This window comes from Pseudophryne corroboree, chromosome 3, assembly GCF_028390025.1.
Source record: "Pseudophryne corroboree isolate aPseCor3 chromosome 3, aPseCor3.hap2, whole genome shotgun sequence".
NCBI lineage: Eukaryota > Metazoa > Chordata > Amphibia > Anura > Myobatrachidae > Pseudophryne > Pseudophryne corroboree.
The window spans coordinates 706,561,147-706,574,318 of record NC_086446.1 but is presented as its reverse complement, the minus strand read 5'-3'; the positions used below and the strand labels follow the sequence as shown (position 1 = coordinate 706,574,318).

The 13,172-nt window shown below is 43.7% G+C and overlaps 1 protein-coding gene across 1 annotated transcript in view; it reads left to right on the top strand.

The window, feature by feature from the left end:
• Positions 1 to 13,172, top strand: part of LOC135057412 (alpha-2-macroglobulin-like) — a 139,014-nt gene that overhangs the window by 80,195 nt on the left and 45,647 nt on the right. The window contains exons 14-17 of the mRNA XM_063963302.1: positions 1,224 to 1,376; positions 9,434 to 9,583; positions 10,776 to 10,890; positions 12,392 to 12,464. Of these exons, the coding sequence (XP_063819372.1) occupies positions 1,224 to 1,376; positions 9,434 to 9,583; positions 10,776 to 10,890; positions 12,392 to 12,464 (491 nt within the window). The remainder of the gene's footprint in view (positions 1 to 1,223; positions 1,377 to 9,433; positions 9,584 to 10,775; positions 10,891 to 12,391; positions 12,465 to 13,172) is intronic.

Below are 13,172 nucleotides of genomic sequence, written 5' to 3'. Positions count from 1 at the left end.
CCTGTGCTCCTATGCACATTCTGCAGGTGGGGATGGTGTCTACTGGCAGAGATAGTCTGCAGATGTTGATGCTTTGTATTAGCAGTTTTATTTTCACCCGGATTTAACACTTTATTGGGTCTATTCAATGCATGTTGGATCCTATCCGACGGAGAGGATCCAACAATGCAGTATTCAATTTGCGGGCAAATCCAACTGGTTTTGCACGGTTTCGACTATGCCAATATGACTTTTTTAAAAGTCGGATTGACATTGTCGAAAATGGGACTAAAACCTGCCGGATTTGGCTGCAAATCCGACAAAACAAGTGGATCCCGGGCTAATCTGCTGATCCATGTGTTTTCCGACAAGTCGCTAAAATGGCAGTACCATTGAATAGGTCGAATCATGATTCAACCTAAAAAAGTCGGAAACTGCCGTCTTTCCAACTAGATGGCAGTTCCGACTTCAATTGAATAGACCCCTATGTGATTCGAAAACAGTTAAAAGTGAATCGGCAGCAAAGACTGCACAGGAGGCGCCAATGAGGGCTATCGCTGATGTGTGGGTGAAATCGCACCTCTCCCTTCCCCTTTCCCACACACCCAACAGGGAGAGAGGATTGACTTCCTCTGCAGCTGTCTCTCTCCAAAGTCAGCACACAAGCAGCGTGTGTTCTGTTTCGGAGAGAGGTTGCTGCTGTGGCAGCAGTCAGCCTTCTCTCACACTGCAATGAACTGGGTGGACAGATGGATGGGGGGGGGGTAAGAATACCCTCTCCCCCCTCTCTGCACCACTGCCTGTCCCCTCCCTGTGGGAAAAACCTTAGAGACCCCGGCATACTTACATTCAGGATGTTGGCATTCAGGATTCCGTTGTTGGTATTCCAAGTGATGTCGAACTTCTGGTACCAGCATTTTGGCTGCGTGTCGGGATTCCGAGCATCGCCATCCTGATAGCATCCCCTTAGTAGGATGCTGTCAACACAGCTGACATTCTTGAGCACTGTTTAATTACACAATTCTCCAGGCTACTGTGAGAGGCAAGATTTCCAGAAAAGTTATGACACTGAAAACCCATCCACAACTCGGTTATAATCCTAGCTACGAGGAGTACAGATCTTATTGGCACAAAATACACAAAAATCAAAATGGAAATGAAAGCTACAGTACAGTATACAAGTTTATGTGACTACTGATTTATTTTACTTTAAAATCTTCTTTGATATTCTTGATATTTCACAGGTCCATCTCAGTTTCTCTGAAGCTCAGGTCCGTCCTGGAGAAAAGGTGAATCTTAAGGTAACAGCAGACTCTGGATCCTGGTGCTCCGTGCGATCTGTGGATAAAGGTTTCTTACTTCATGCACCACATGAAGACTCCTTATCAGATGTTTTAGTAAGTATGGATTTATTCTTATACTATGGTTAAAAACAAATATTATGGCTTCTCCTTCCTTTTCCAAGATATTCATTACCTACTGTGATCTTCTGGTAATACTTTTATTTCTTTAAACCAAAATAATTGGAGAAAATATGAGATGATTCATGATTCAGGGGAAACCACCGGTGGGCCCAACTGCCTGGGGGCCCACTCCCTCCTCTAGGGATCAGGTTCCAGTCTGTACTGTTACTAGTCTAGTACATTATCATGCATGCACAACAGTATTTACTGTATATAATTTTGTAGGGACCAACAATTGCAAAATGGTTAGGCAAACCAATGTGGCGGCTGGGCACACCCCCTCTAGAGATTGGCCACACCCCTAAACATGGGCCCCTACCACTGCATTCCCCCGGTGGGCCCTACATGTCCCAGTCCGACAGTGTTGCCACCTCTAAACACGGGTTATTGGCACATGAATGCACATAACCTGTGTTCATGTGCGGATTGAAAGGTGCGAGGGTTGAAATACCAGGTCGAGTGACCCGGTATTTTAACCCAGGTCATGAGCAGGGTTGAACACGTCTTGAACCTGGCTCACTGTGCGGTGTGAACGGGAGCTGGTACGATGCAATCCGTTTCCCATTAACTCTCTGTGTACGGGCGGCGTTTGGAGGTCATGTGATCTCCAAGCGCTGCCCCCGCCGAGTCACCGCTGACGTCACCAACTCTGCAATACGACGGGTTGCAGTCAGCGGTGATGGAGAGCCTCAGGCGGGTCGCACAGTGGGAGCTCCCATGTCAGGCTCCCGTGTGCGCCCCGCATCAGGCAGTCTGAAAGGGGTATAAGTCTCATGTCCAGATGAATAGGGGATGAAGCACAGACCTGGTAATGAATTTGGTATTAGGATGGAGCTGAATCATGTGATCATATCCAATGTTTCAGTATGAACAGACAGCCATCACATCTTTCCTCCCTGCCACTGTACAGGGGGCACCGGTGGCTGCTGTATGGGAGGCAATATTCCCCTTAGCGGCTGACCTGGGCTGGGCTCCTCCAACACTTAATTTAGTGAGAATGCAGGTCCAGTTGGAAATGCACTTACTGGTAAAAGTTCCACTTATGGAGCATACAGTATTTACTATTTATCGTTAATTGGTCCTGAAATTTGTAATTTGGAAATCTCTTTTTTCACGACATATCATCTCAAAAATAAATGATGGGGCCCATTTATCAATGTGTGATAAACCTCGTTGTGAAGGATATAACTTATTGCATATGATAAATGGTGCTCCAGCCAATCTGCTGCCAACTGACATTTTTCAAACAGTGACAGTTAGGAGCTGGACATATGACAGATAGGAGCTGATTGACTGGAGTATTGCAAAATTTTCCCAAAATCACGTGCAGAGATAGGGGCTCCAATAGAAGCCGGTCCGTGCGATCTCTTTACTTTCTGGTTTGGACCAAGATCATGGTTATGCTACGGCTCATGCAAGATCTGCTGACTGAGTATTTGCTAGCAAGATTACCGGGGATCCCACTCCTAGAACATACAGTATCTGCTGCAGACTCCCAGACTGGATATTTATTTTTGGTGTGATATCTTACAATATCCCATTGATAAAGTTGCCCTATATAATCGTGACTACAGTACTATGGGTCTAATTCAGACCTGATCGCAAAAGCAAAATATTTCTCTAATGGGCAAAACCATGTTGCACTACAGGTGGGGCGGATGTAAAATGTGCAGAGAGAGTTAGATTTGGGTGGGTAATTTTGTTTATGTGCAGGGTAAATACTGGCTGCTTTATTTTTACACAGCAATTTAAATTTCAGTTTGAACACACATCACCCAAATCTAATTCTCTCTGCACATGTTACATCTGCCCCACCTGCAGTGCACATGGTTTTGCCCATTAGAGAAAAATGTTGCTGTTGCGATCAGGTCTGAATTAGGCCCAATAACTTTAGGAATTCATAAAGCCCAGCTGATCTAAGTGGAATAATCACAATGCAAGGATGTCGAATGTGGTGGTGTTTATATGTATACTTATATATACACTGCTCAAAAAAATAAAGGGAACACTAAAATAACACATCCTAGATCTGAATGAATGAAATATTCTTATTAAATACTTTGGGGGTAATTCCAAGTTGATCGCAGCAGGACATTTTTTAGCAGTTGGGCAAAACCATGTGCACTGCAGGGGGCAGAGAGAGGTTTACATAACATAGGGTGTGTTTCTGACCTGATCGCACGCAGGCGTTTTTTTGCAGTGCTGCGATCAGGTAGTTGCCGCCTACAGGGGGAGGGGGTAATCACTGTGCAGGGATGCACAGCTCAGGCCGCTGTGACGATCCAGCCAGGAGATGACATCAGGAACCCTCCCTCCAAACGGCTGGACACGCCTGCGTTTTTCCGGACACTCCCTAGAAACGGTCAGTTGACGCCCACAAACGGCCTCTTCCTGTCAGTCTTCTTGCAATCGCCCGTGCGATCACTTTCTTTGTTAATTCTGTCGCTGTCCGTTGATCCCCATCGCCGGCAGCCGATGCGCCTGTGCATTGCAGAGCATATGCATGCACAGTTCAGACCCGATCGCACCGCTGCAAAAAAAGCTAGCGTGCGATCGGGTCTGAATGACCCCCATAGTTTGGAGCAGATAAGGGCTGTGACTTATATTTTTCTGATTTTGCATGTCTATCAGATTTGATATCATAATATTTGTATCCACATTTATTTCATAGCGGTTTAATGTGCAAATGGTTCTCCGTTAATAAAGTCAGTGCTGATATAGTATGGGGTCTATTTAGTAGCTGTATAAAATACTTTTCTACAGTATTTTAGCTGGAGAAGCCTAAAATATAGAGAAATATTGTTTCTCTATATTAAATATAGAGAACACCAGTGATTTCATTGCCTTTTTGTTTGTGCGCATCCCATAGGTTTCATTAACGCTATTTATATAGCTGAGAGAATCAATGGTTGTCTCCAATACACAGCGCCATCTCTGGAATGCGTTATGTCTCCGGTCACTGCAGAAAGCGGGAAGAGATATTTTTCTACCTGCTTTCTCCGTTAGGACCTGCTCTGCGAATGCGCTGGGTTCACCATTGTGGCGAGAGCCATGTTCCTGGAAACCTGCACATGTGCAGTACAGTCTACTGCTCTGCCGGAGAGGAGGGGGCCCCCACAGAGTGTGCACACTGACCCCCTCTTCTCTTAAAACGCCTCCATGTAGCTGTATTTTATACTGTAATAGCAAAAGTCACAGCAGCCTAGTTTTCTCCTCGCTGGGACATGCCTTTATCCAGGGCCGGTGCAAGATTACTTGGCACCCTAGGCAGCATTTTACCTACAGCCTCGCTCCTTCCAATTCATAATATGACATGTGACATGCATCAGTGCCCCCAATTTATAATGTGCCATGTATCAGTTGTTCCTACTTTATTATATGCCATACAGCAGTGTCCCAAACTTATAATTTATTATGTAGAAATGCCCCAGAACACCCACAAACACACATTACTCATTAACCCAAACACCCCCCCTCATTGACCCCCCCCCCCCCCACACACACACACACACACACACTGTCAACACTCATTAACACACACACACACACACACACACACACACACAAGCCACCCCCTCAACAGACATACCTTACCGGGCTCCATTCAGCAGCAGCAGGCCAGCAGCACCTTGTGTTGTCTAGGGAGCAGAACTTCTTACATGGGTGTTACCAGTGACACATTGGCATCAGGAGGAAAGGAGAGGACTGAAGGAGAGGGAAGGGGCGGCCACCACTGCTGCTGACTCTGTGACACTGACAGGTGAGAGTGCAGTGCTGGGGGATGGGAGAGTTCCGGAGGCTTGACACCCTGGTAGCTTCAGCACTGGTCATCAGTAGTCCAGGCCAAGACTGAAAGCATACCTCCCAACATGACCCATTCCAGGATGGACAAAATGCTCTGTTCCTGGACATCCCTCTTAATTTATTATTGCCATCACTTGTATTGAGCTAGTTAATTTATAAGAAAAGGGTTTCAGCACAGGTGATGGCAATCATAAATTGAAAGGGAAGTCCAGGAGCAGAGTATTTTGTTCCTGCTGGCAGGGGCATTTTAAGAGAGGAGGGGATCAGCATGCAGCCTCCATTGCGGGCCCCCTCCTCTCCAGCGATAAGTAGACTCTGGCATAATGCCAGCGTCTACTGAGCATGTGCAGGTCTCCGGGAACATAGCACCTGTGCCTTGTTCCTGGGAACATCTCCAGTGCGCATGCGCAAATCACTCGAAAATTACTGCAGGGGCCATTTTCCAAGTGATTGATGTCCGCACTGCAGGGCCGCCAGCAGCGGGACTCCGGAGGGTTAGGTATACTATACGGGTGCAGGGTGTGTGGTGTGGCCTCCCTGGACCCAGGGGCCCTTGTGCACTGCACCCATTATAGAAATGCCTATGCCTCCTGGAATAGGTCACATTGGGATGTATAACTGAAAGAGATAGCCATCATTTAAAAAAAAAAAAATTGTGGACTCAGTGATGCCCCTTGGCAGCTGCCTAAGACTGCCTTAAGCCCCATACACACTAGAGGAGAAAGTGAAAGATCTCGCTCAGAAGGGCCGACCTGAGCGGATCTTTCACAATCTCGTCCAGTGTGTACACTCAATGTCGTTAATGATGACACTCCCGCACTTTGGTAATGACCCCCTCCCTCATCTGAACATGTACAGATGAGGGAGGTCCTCGTTAATGACAGCCATGATGCGTCATTGTTCTCTCTGCCGCCCCTTCCCCCCCCCCCCTTCCCCGACGTTGCTGCCTGCCACATTGGCAAGTGTGTATACACTTGCCGATGCCGGTTCCTCTGCCGGGTCCCCGCCGCGACCTATATTGGCGTCTGTGGGGATTGGCTAGTGTGAACCTTTATTGCATGATATGTTCAGAATCAAAATCAGAATCGAGAATCAATTTTATTGGCCAGGTATACATATACTAGGAATTTGTTTTCGGTTTCCAGAGCATCATCCAGGTATTCACATAGAAGGGGTAAACACATATGACATACATAAAGTACACAATGCAGTAAAACACAGTAATACTGTAAGCTACAATTCCTAACACGAAAGACTACAATACCATAAAATGGGAGTGTCTACCATCCAGCAGCAATACCTGTGCAATATTACATTAAAAGGAGATTTAGTTAGATCCCCCTAGAAGTTGTTCAACAGGTGGATTGCTTGCGGGAAGAAACTTTTTAAACTTCTAGCTAACTTTACAGGTAACTCCCTATGTTGCCTGCCTGATGGTAACAGTTTGAGCAAGTCGTGGCCAGGATGTAACTGATCCCCTGCAATTTTCCTTGCACGCTTCTTAGCTCTGGACAGGTACAATTCTTGAACAGAGGGAAGGTCAGTCCCAACTATCTTTTCTGCCATCCTCACCACCCTTTGTAGCCTTCATCTGTCACTCTCATTGGCAGAACTGTACCAGACTATGGGGTCTATTTACAAAGATTCGTGTTTTGGCCGTTTTGAAGGGTGTTTGATCTCGAATGGTATCGGGTGCATTTTACTGCAACTTTTTGAATCCTGATACGGTCATTTACTAAGCTGCCGACTTTTCCAAATTCCTATTTTCCGATGTTGATGTGATTCGTAATATCAGGCAGTGTTTTACAGGAGTGATGAGTAAAACATTGCCTGACAAAACACAAGGAATCCCGGCCGGATCTGTGAGATCCGTGCAGGGCTTTATTGTGTACCTTAAAAAAGTTTTGAAAGTGTTTAAAGGGCTTTACTCCTGTCAAAGAAGGTCCCTTCAGCCAATCAGGGAGCGCCACGTTGTGGCACTCTCCTGATTGGCTGTGTGCTCCTCTAGTGTCTGTGAGGCAGCACACGGCAGAGATACAATGTAGCGCCTATGCGCTCCATTGTATCCAATGGTGGGAACTTTGCGGTCAGCGGTGAGGTTACTTTCGGTCAACCGCTGACCGCAAAGTTCCCACCATTGGATACAATGGAGCGCATAGGCGCTACATTGTATCTCTGCCGTGTGCCGCCTCACAGACACTAGAGGAGCACACAGCCAATCAGGAGAGTGCCACGACGTGGCGCTCCCTGATTGGCTGAAGGGACCCTCTTTGACAGGGGTCAAGGGGGGTCCTGGCAGTCGGGGAAAGGGGTCCCATGTTTACACATGGGACCCCTTTCCCCGACTGCCAGGACCCCCCTTTAAGTGCGTGGTCGGGTTTCCGTTTTTTTGTTTTGACAAGTACGTGGATTTTACAAAGGAAAGAATCTACACTGGATTATGTGAGTATAATTTTTTTCACAGGTACCCCAAGGATTCTTCAGGGAGCAAAGGACAGAGCCTCGTGGAAACATAGGTAAGTATGTATGTTTGGAGGTGTGCATGTATATAATAAACTTATACTTTCACGGTGTATGTGTCCTGTTTTTTGGGGGGTATTTTTTCAGTAGTAGTACTACAGGTACCAGCGGGCCCAGTTTTCCACCGCATGCTGGTACTTGTGGTTCTCCAAGTACCAGCTTGCGGGGAGGCTTGCTGGGACTTGTAGTACTGCTACTCAAAACAATATTCCCATTTTGTAAACAAGGCTATCAGCCCCCCATTCACCGCCCTTGGATGGGGGGGCAGCCTCGGGCTTCACCCCTGGCCCTTGGGTGGCTGGAGGGGGGGGGCGCCTTGATTTAAGGGGTTCCCACTCCTCCAGGGTACCCCAGCCAGGGGTGACTAGTTGGGTATGTAATGCCAGGGCCGCAGGGACCACTATAAAAGTGTCCCCCAGCTGTGGCATTATGTACCTGGCTAGTGGAGCCCGGTGCTGGTTTTAAAAATACGGGGGACCCCTATGCTTTTTGTCCCCCATAATTTTGGAACCAGGACCATGCGCAGAGCCCGGTGCTGGTTGAGGAAATATGGGGGAACCCCTGTCATTTTTTTTCCCATATGCTTGTTATGCTTAGGAGGGGGGAGCCCACGCAATTTTTTTTTTCTGTTTTTACACTAAACACACCCTTTCCCATAGATAACCATGCACAGATCTCACTGATCCGTGCATGGTTATCCAAACTCGACTGGAAAAAGCAGGTCTATTTTTTTGCTGCTTTTTTTAACGATTCGGAAAAAAGTAGACCCGCACTTGAGCCCTCAGAGACTAACACCCAAATACGAATGAATAGTGAATTCCCGTATTCTATGTAATAACAGCCGCGTTTGACCGATGGTCTATTCATTCGTATTTCTGAACGTTGTCATTCAAACCATTACGAATAGTCCAAACACTGCCGAGATTTGTGCTTAGTGAATTCCCGGATTGGGACTTAGAAAAAAAAAACCACAAATCGGACAAACTCTGATTTTTTGTAAATACTGGCCCCTGATCGAAGAACATAGGGGGTAATTCCAAGTTGATCGCAGCAGGAATTTTGATAGCAGTTGGGCAAAACCATGTGCACTTCAGGGGAGGCAGATTTAACATGTGCAGAGAGAGTTAGATTTGGGTGTGGCGTGTTCAATCTGCAATTTCATTTGCAGTGTAAAAATAAAGCAGCCAGTATTTACCCTGCACAGAAACAAAATAACCCACCTAAATCTAACTCTCTCTGCACATGTTATATCTGCCTCCACTGCAGTGCACATGGTTTTGCCCAACTGCTAAAAATGTTCCTGCTGCGATCAACTTGGAATTACCCCCATAGTACAGACTCAACAATGGCTGAATAAAAGAGCAGCAGCAGTTTTTTTTTGAACATTGAACTTCCTAAGTTGCCTCAGGAAGAACAACCTCTGCTGTGCCTTTTTTACAGTAGAGTCAATGTTGTAACTGCATTTCAGGTCCCGAGAAAGTTTGCTCCCCAGGAACTTTTCCAGATAATCATACGGAGAGAGAAAAAACAAGAGAAAATCTGATAATCATGAATCGGTTTCTGAATATATTACTAAATAGAGCCCTGTATAACTAGTTGCCAGTTTAGAAGAAATTAACATTACAGAACATTACACAAATGTATTTCTGTTATCATCTTGTGTGCAGTCTAGGGATAGCCACGAATTTATTGGCTCAAGACCACCTGGTTATGATCCATTTTCTGAAATAGACCCTGCAAAGCACCAATGCCCAGAAAATGAGACTGCTATACAAAATATGTTTGATTTACAATTTGATGCTTTCATTATGTTTGCGGTAAGTCAAAACTATGTTTTATTCCTTTAATGTTTCATGTATGTCTGTTATTATCTTCTGCTTTATTTGTAACTAGTACCAAATTCTCATGAATTGGCCTTTACATGCATCACAGAGATGAATGTGTTCCATGAAAAAGGCCGACCCAATCGCAGCAGTCACTAAAACATGTAAGGTTCAGGCAAGGTGGCCTCACATGTATGCCTAATGTATTTCACCTCCTTATCACTGACAAACCTAAAACCCATACCATTGTCTTGTTTGATGTACATATGACAACACCATTCTTACACAAGTATGACATACAGTATTATTTCCCAGTGTAATTTATAAGGCGATAGAAAAAACAAAGGGGTTTGACTGCAAAAATGTACATGTGTAAAGCTCCAGTGGTCTATGTAAGTCATAACCTATTGTACTGGCAGTGTGCATCAGCACATGGAAAATTCTAAAATTCACATTCTAAAATTTTAAATGAATCATCAACATTAACGATAGACTGTGGTACTGGCAATAGCAGTTTTGACTTTCATGTGCCTTATTTTCAGTGCTTTGAATTGCATTTTTATTTTGTGCTATAGTCAGTAAATGCACACTTACACACTTTTTATTTTATCCCTCCGGGAGACTTCCCAGAGGGGGGAAGCAATTGGTCATTGTGGGGAACAGGTAATATGTGTCATTGACGGTGGAAACTCCCTGAAGTCCAGGAGTTTTAAACACAGCCTGCAACATGACAGTTAGGAGATGACTGACTTGACTTTATCTCCATTAACTTTATCTCTCTCCAAATCATAGCACATAGACCCTTGTTCCTCTATAATGGTTGGCCAAGCCTCTGTGGTGGTTGGCCACACCACAAGCATGGGTTCCTACCATTGCCTTTCCCTAGTGGGTCCTTCATGTCCCGGTCTGACAGTCTTAGTACATTATATATGTAAGGAGCCTTAGTAACATATTTGTTTATTCCTGGACCTTTAAAGCTGAGGCCACACAATTTATTTAGAAAAAAAAACCTGTATATTATTGTTTACTGAACAAAATACAGTGTTCTATAAAAAAAAAAACTTAGACAATTCACGATTGATACTGTAGTTTACTTTCTTGGCATCTGTAGAAAATACAATTTATGTGGCTTTTAAAAATTATTTACTATATTTAATTTAACTACTAATATTTTTTTCTTATAAAGTTACACAATCTAAAATTTTTTACCAACACTCGCATAAGTAAACCTCCGACCTGTGTTCCAATTGGATTCACTGGACGCTCTTCAGTGCATCGAAAAAAGGAGAAAAGCACAAAAGGTAATTACATAGTATGTACTAAACATCATTTATATTAATTGGACCAGTTAAAGGGAAATTTGTTACCATATAAATACATATTATTTTGATCATTTAAATGTCATAAAAATGTTAATCAATTAGTGATTTTACTATTTCATTCTAAACTGTAAACTGATAAGAAATACCAGACACAGTGATTGGAGAAAAAGAGGTTACAGTCCAAAGAATTGTATTAAATATATTTGAATCAGGTGAAGTGGCAACAACTTAAGCATAAGCCAAAAAAGGGCAATTAAATTGATGCAGCACCCACTCTGGCACAACTAGGATTGGGGAGTAACAATCCCTTCACTGGCCTAGTACTTGTCCATCCATAAGATTGCAATCAGGTCCTCCCTTGAGAAAGAGACAAACTTTCCGATATCAAAAGGGACATACTCCTTAACAACCCTTGTTCCAAAAGTGGCCACAGTAGAGAACTGCTTCCCTTCAAATCCAGGTTCAAAGAGCTGTGGCCCACCGCCCAAAAGTGATCTTATAGAACCCAATCATAGGACGGTAAAGAGACCCTCAATAAACAAAACCAGTCCATCCCCAGCTAAATGGACTCCATTACCCTGGCAAGCTTTCAACATCTTGTACTTGTAGATCTGCAAGAACTTGATAACTCAACCTCCCATACTAGCCACAAAATTAGGGTATAGCCGCATTACATATATATATATACAGAATTTGACGGCAGATAAGAACCACTTGTCCCATCTAGTCTGCCCTTTTTTAACCACATTGTTATCTATTTGAACCTTGATTGTATGTAAGGATATCCTTATGTCTATCCCATGCATGTTTAAATTGTTCTGCTGTCTTAGCCTTTACCACCTCTGCTAGGAGGCTATTCCACTTGTCCACTACCCTTTCTGTGAAGTATTTTTTTTCTCAAGTTTCCCCTGAACCTACTTCTCAACAGTTTCAGTGTATGTCCGCATGTTCTAATACTTCACTTCCTTTGAAAAATGCATCCTTCCTGTACCTTGTTAAAACCTTTAATATATATGAAAGGGAATTACTGAAATAATGGGAATTACTAATATGTAATACTCCATCCTTCAAGGCTTTTTGCCATATATCAAATGGACTCCCTTGAATATTAAGCAACATTGTTGTTATCATTATTTCTTTTATATTACAAGAGTCCTTATATTACTGGAATTATCGATACATAATATTCTATCCTTTAAGGCTTTTTGCCATATATTAAGAAGACTTTGTTGGATATTTAGCAACATTATTGTTATTATTACATAATTTTCTACACTGTATGATTGAGTGCACTAGTTGTTGAATTTGTTGCTCAAATCAGGTCTTCATAACAGTTTAAAATGAAGTAATGTGATTTTCACATCGGCAACCCTGCCTTTTGGCCTAATCCTAGTAAACCTTCATATAAGATTATGGAACACACAAATTCCTTCTCCCTTTGATCTCTCAATAATATTTATTTAATTTTCCAAAAAAAAAGATCAAGAGCTGAAGAAGCCTCACACAAGAGGATACTTCCCAGACACCTGGTTGTTTGATTTAGTCTCTGTGGGGTATGTATTACTCTGTTCTAGCTATCATACAATGTCTAGCCTTCTTACTGTAGTTGTTGCTGTACATTTTGGTAACTTACAATTGTCTAAGCAAAATGAGATGCAAACTATGGGCTCATGTACAGCAATTTGTGCTTTTTTTCTTCTGCTCATGTGCACCAAATAGTGACTTGAATGCATTTTGCCAGGGCCATAACTAGGAGTGGGCAAGAAGTGCTGTTCCACAGAGAGCAGGGGGTAAATTGAATAGGGTGCAAGAAGCTGGAGCACCGGGATGTTGACCAAGAATGGCCGTATTTTTAAAGTGGTAATCATTAACATAGGCAAAACTATCCTGGTTTTGCTTTGTAAATGATTGGTACTTTTAAATTACAGCCATTCTTGTCCGAAATCCTGGACCTCTGGCTTCTCGCACCCTATTACATTTACCCCCAGGCAGTGGTGCAAGTAGAATTTTTTTTAGTGGTACTGATAGTAAAAACGGGTGTGGTCACGTGGCATGAGGGGGTGTGGTCACACAAAACTAGGGGAGTGGTTACATGACAATATGGGCATGGGCACATTATGCCAAACACCACAATGCCCCTTACACATTATGCCAAACACCGTAAAGCCCATTATCATTATGCCGCACACCGTAATGCTTATTACACATTATGCCACACACCATAATGCCTAGTACGTATTATACCACACACCATAATGCCT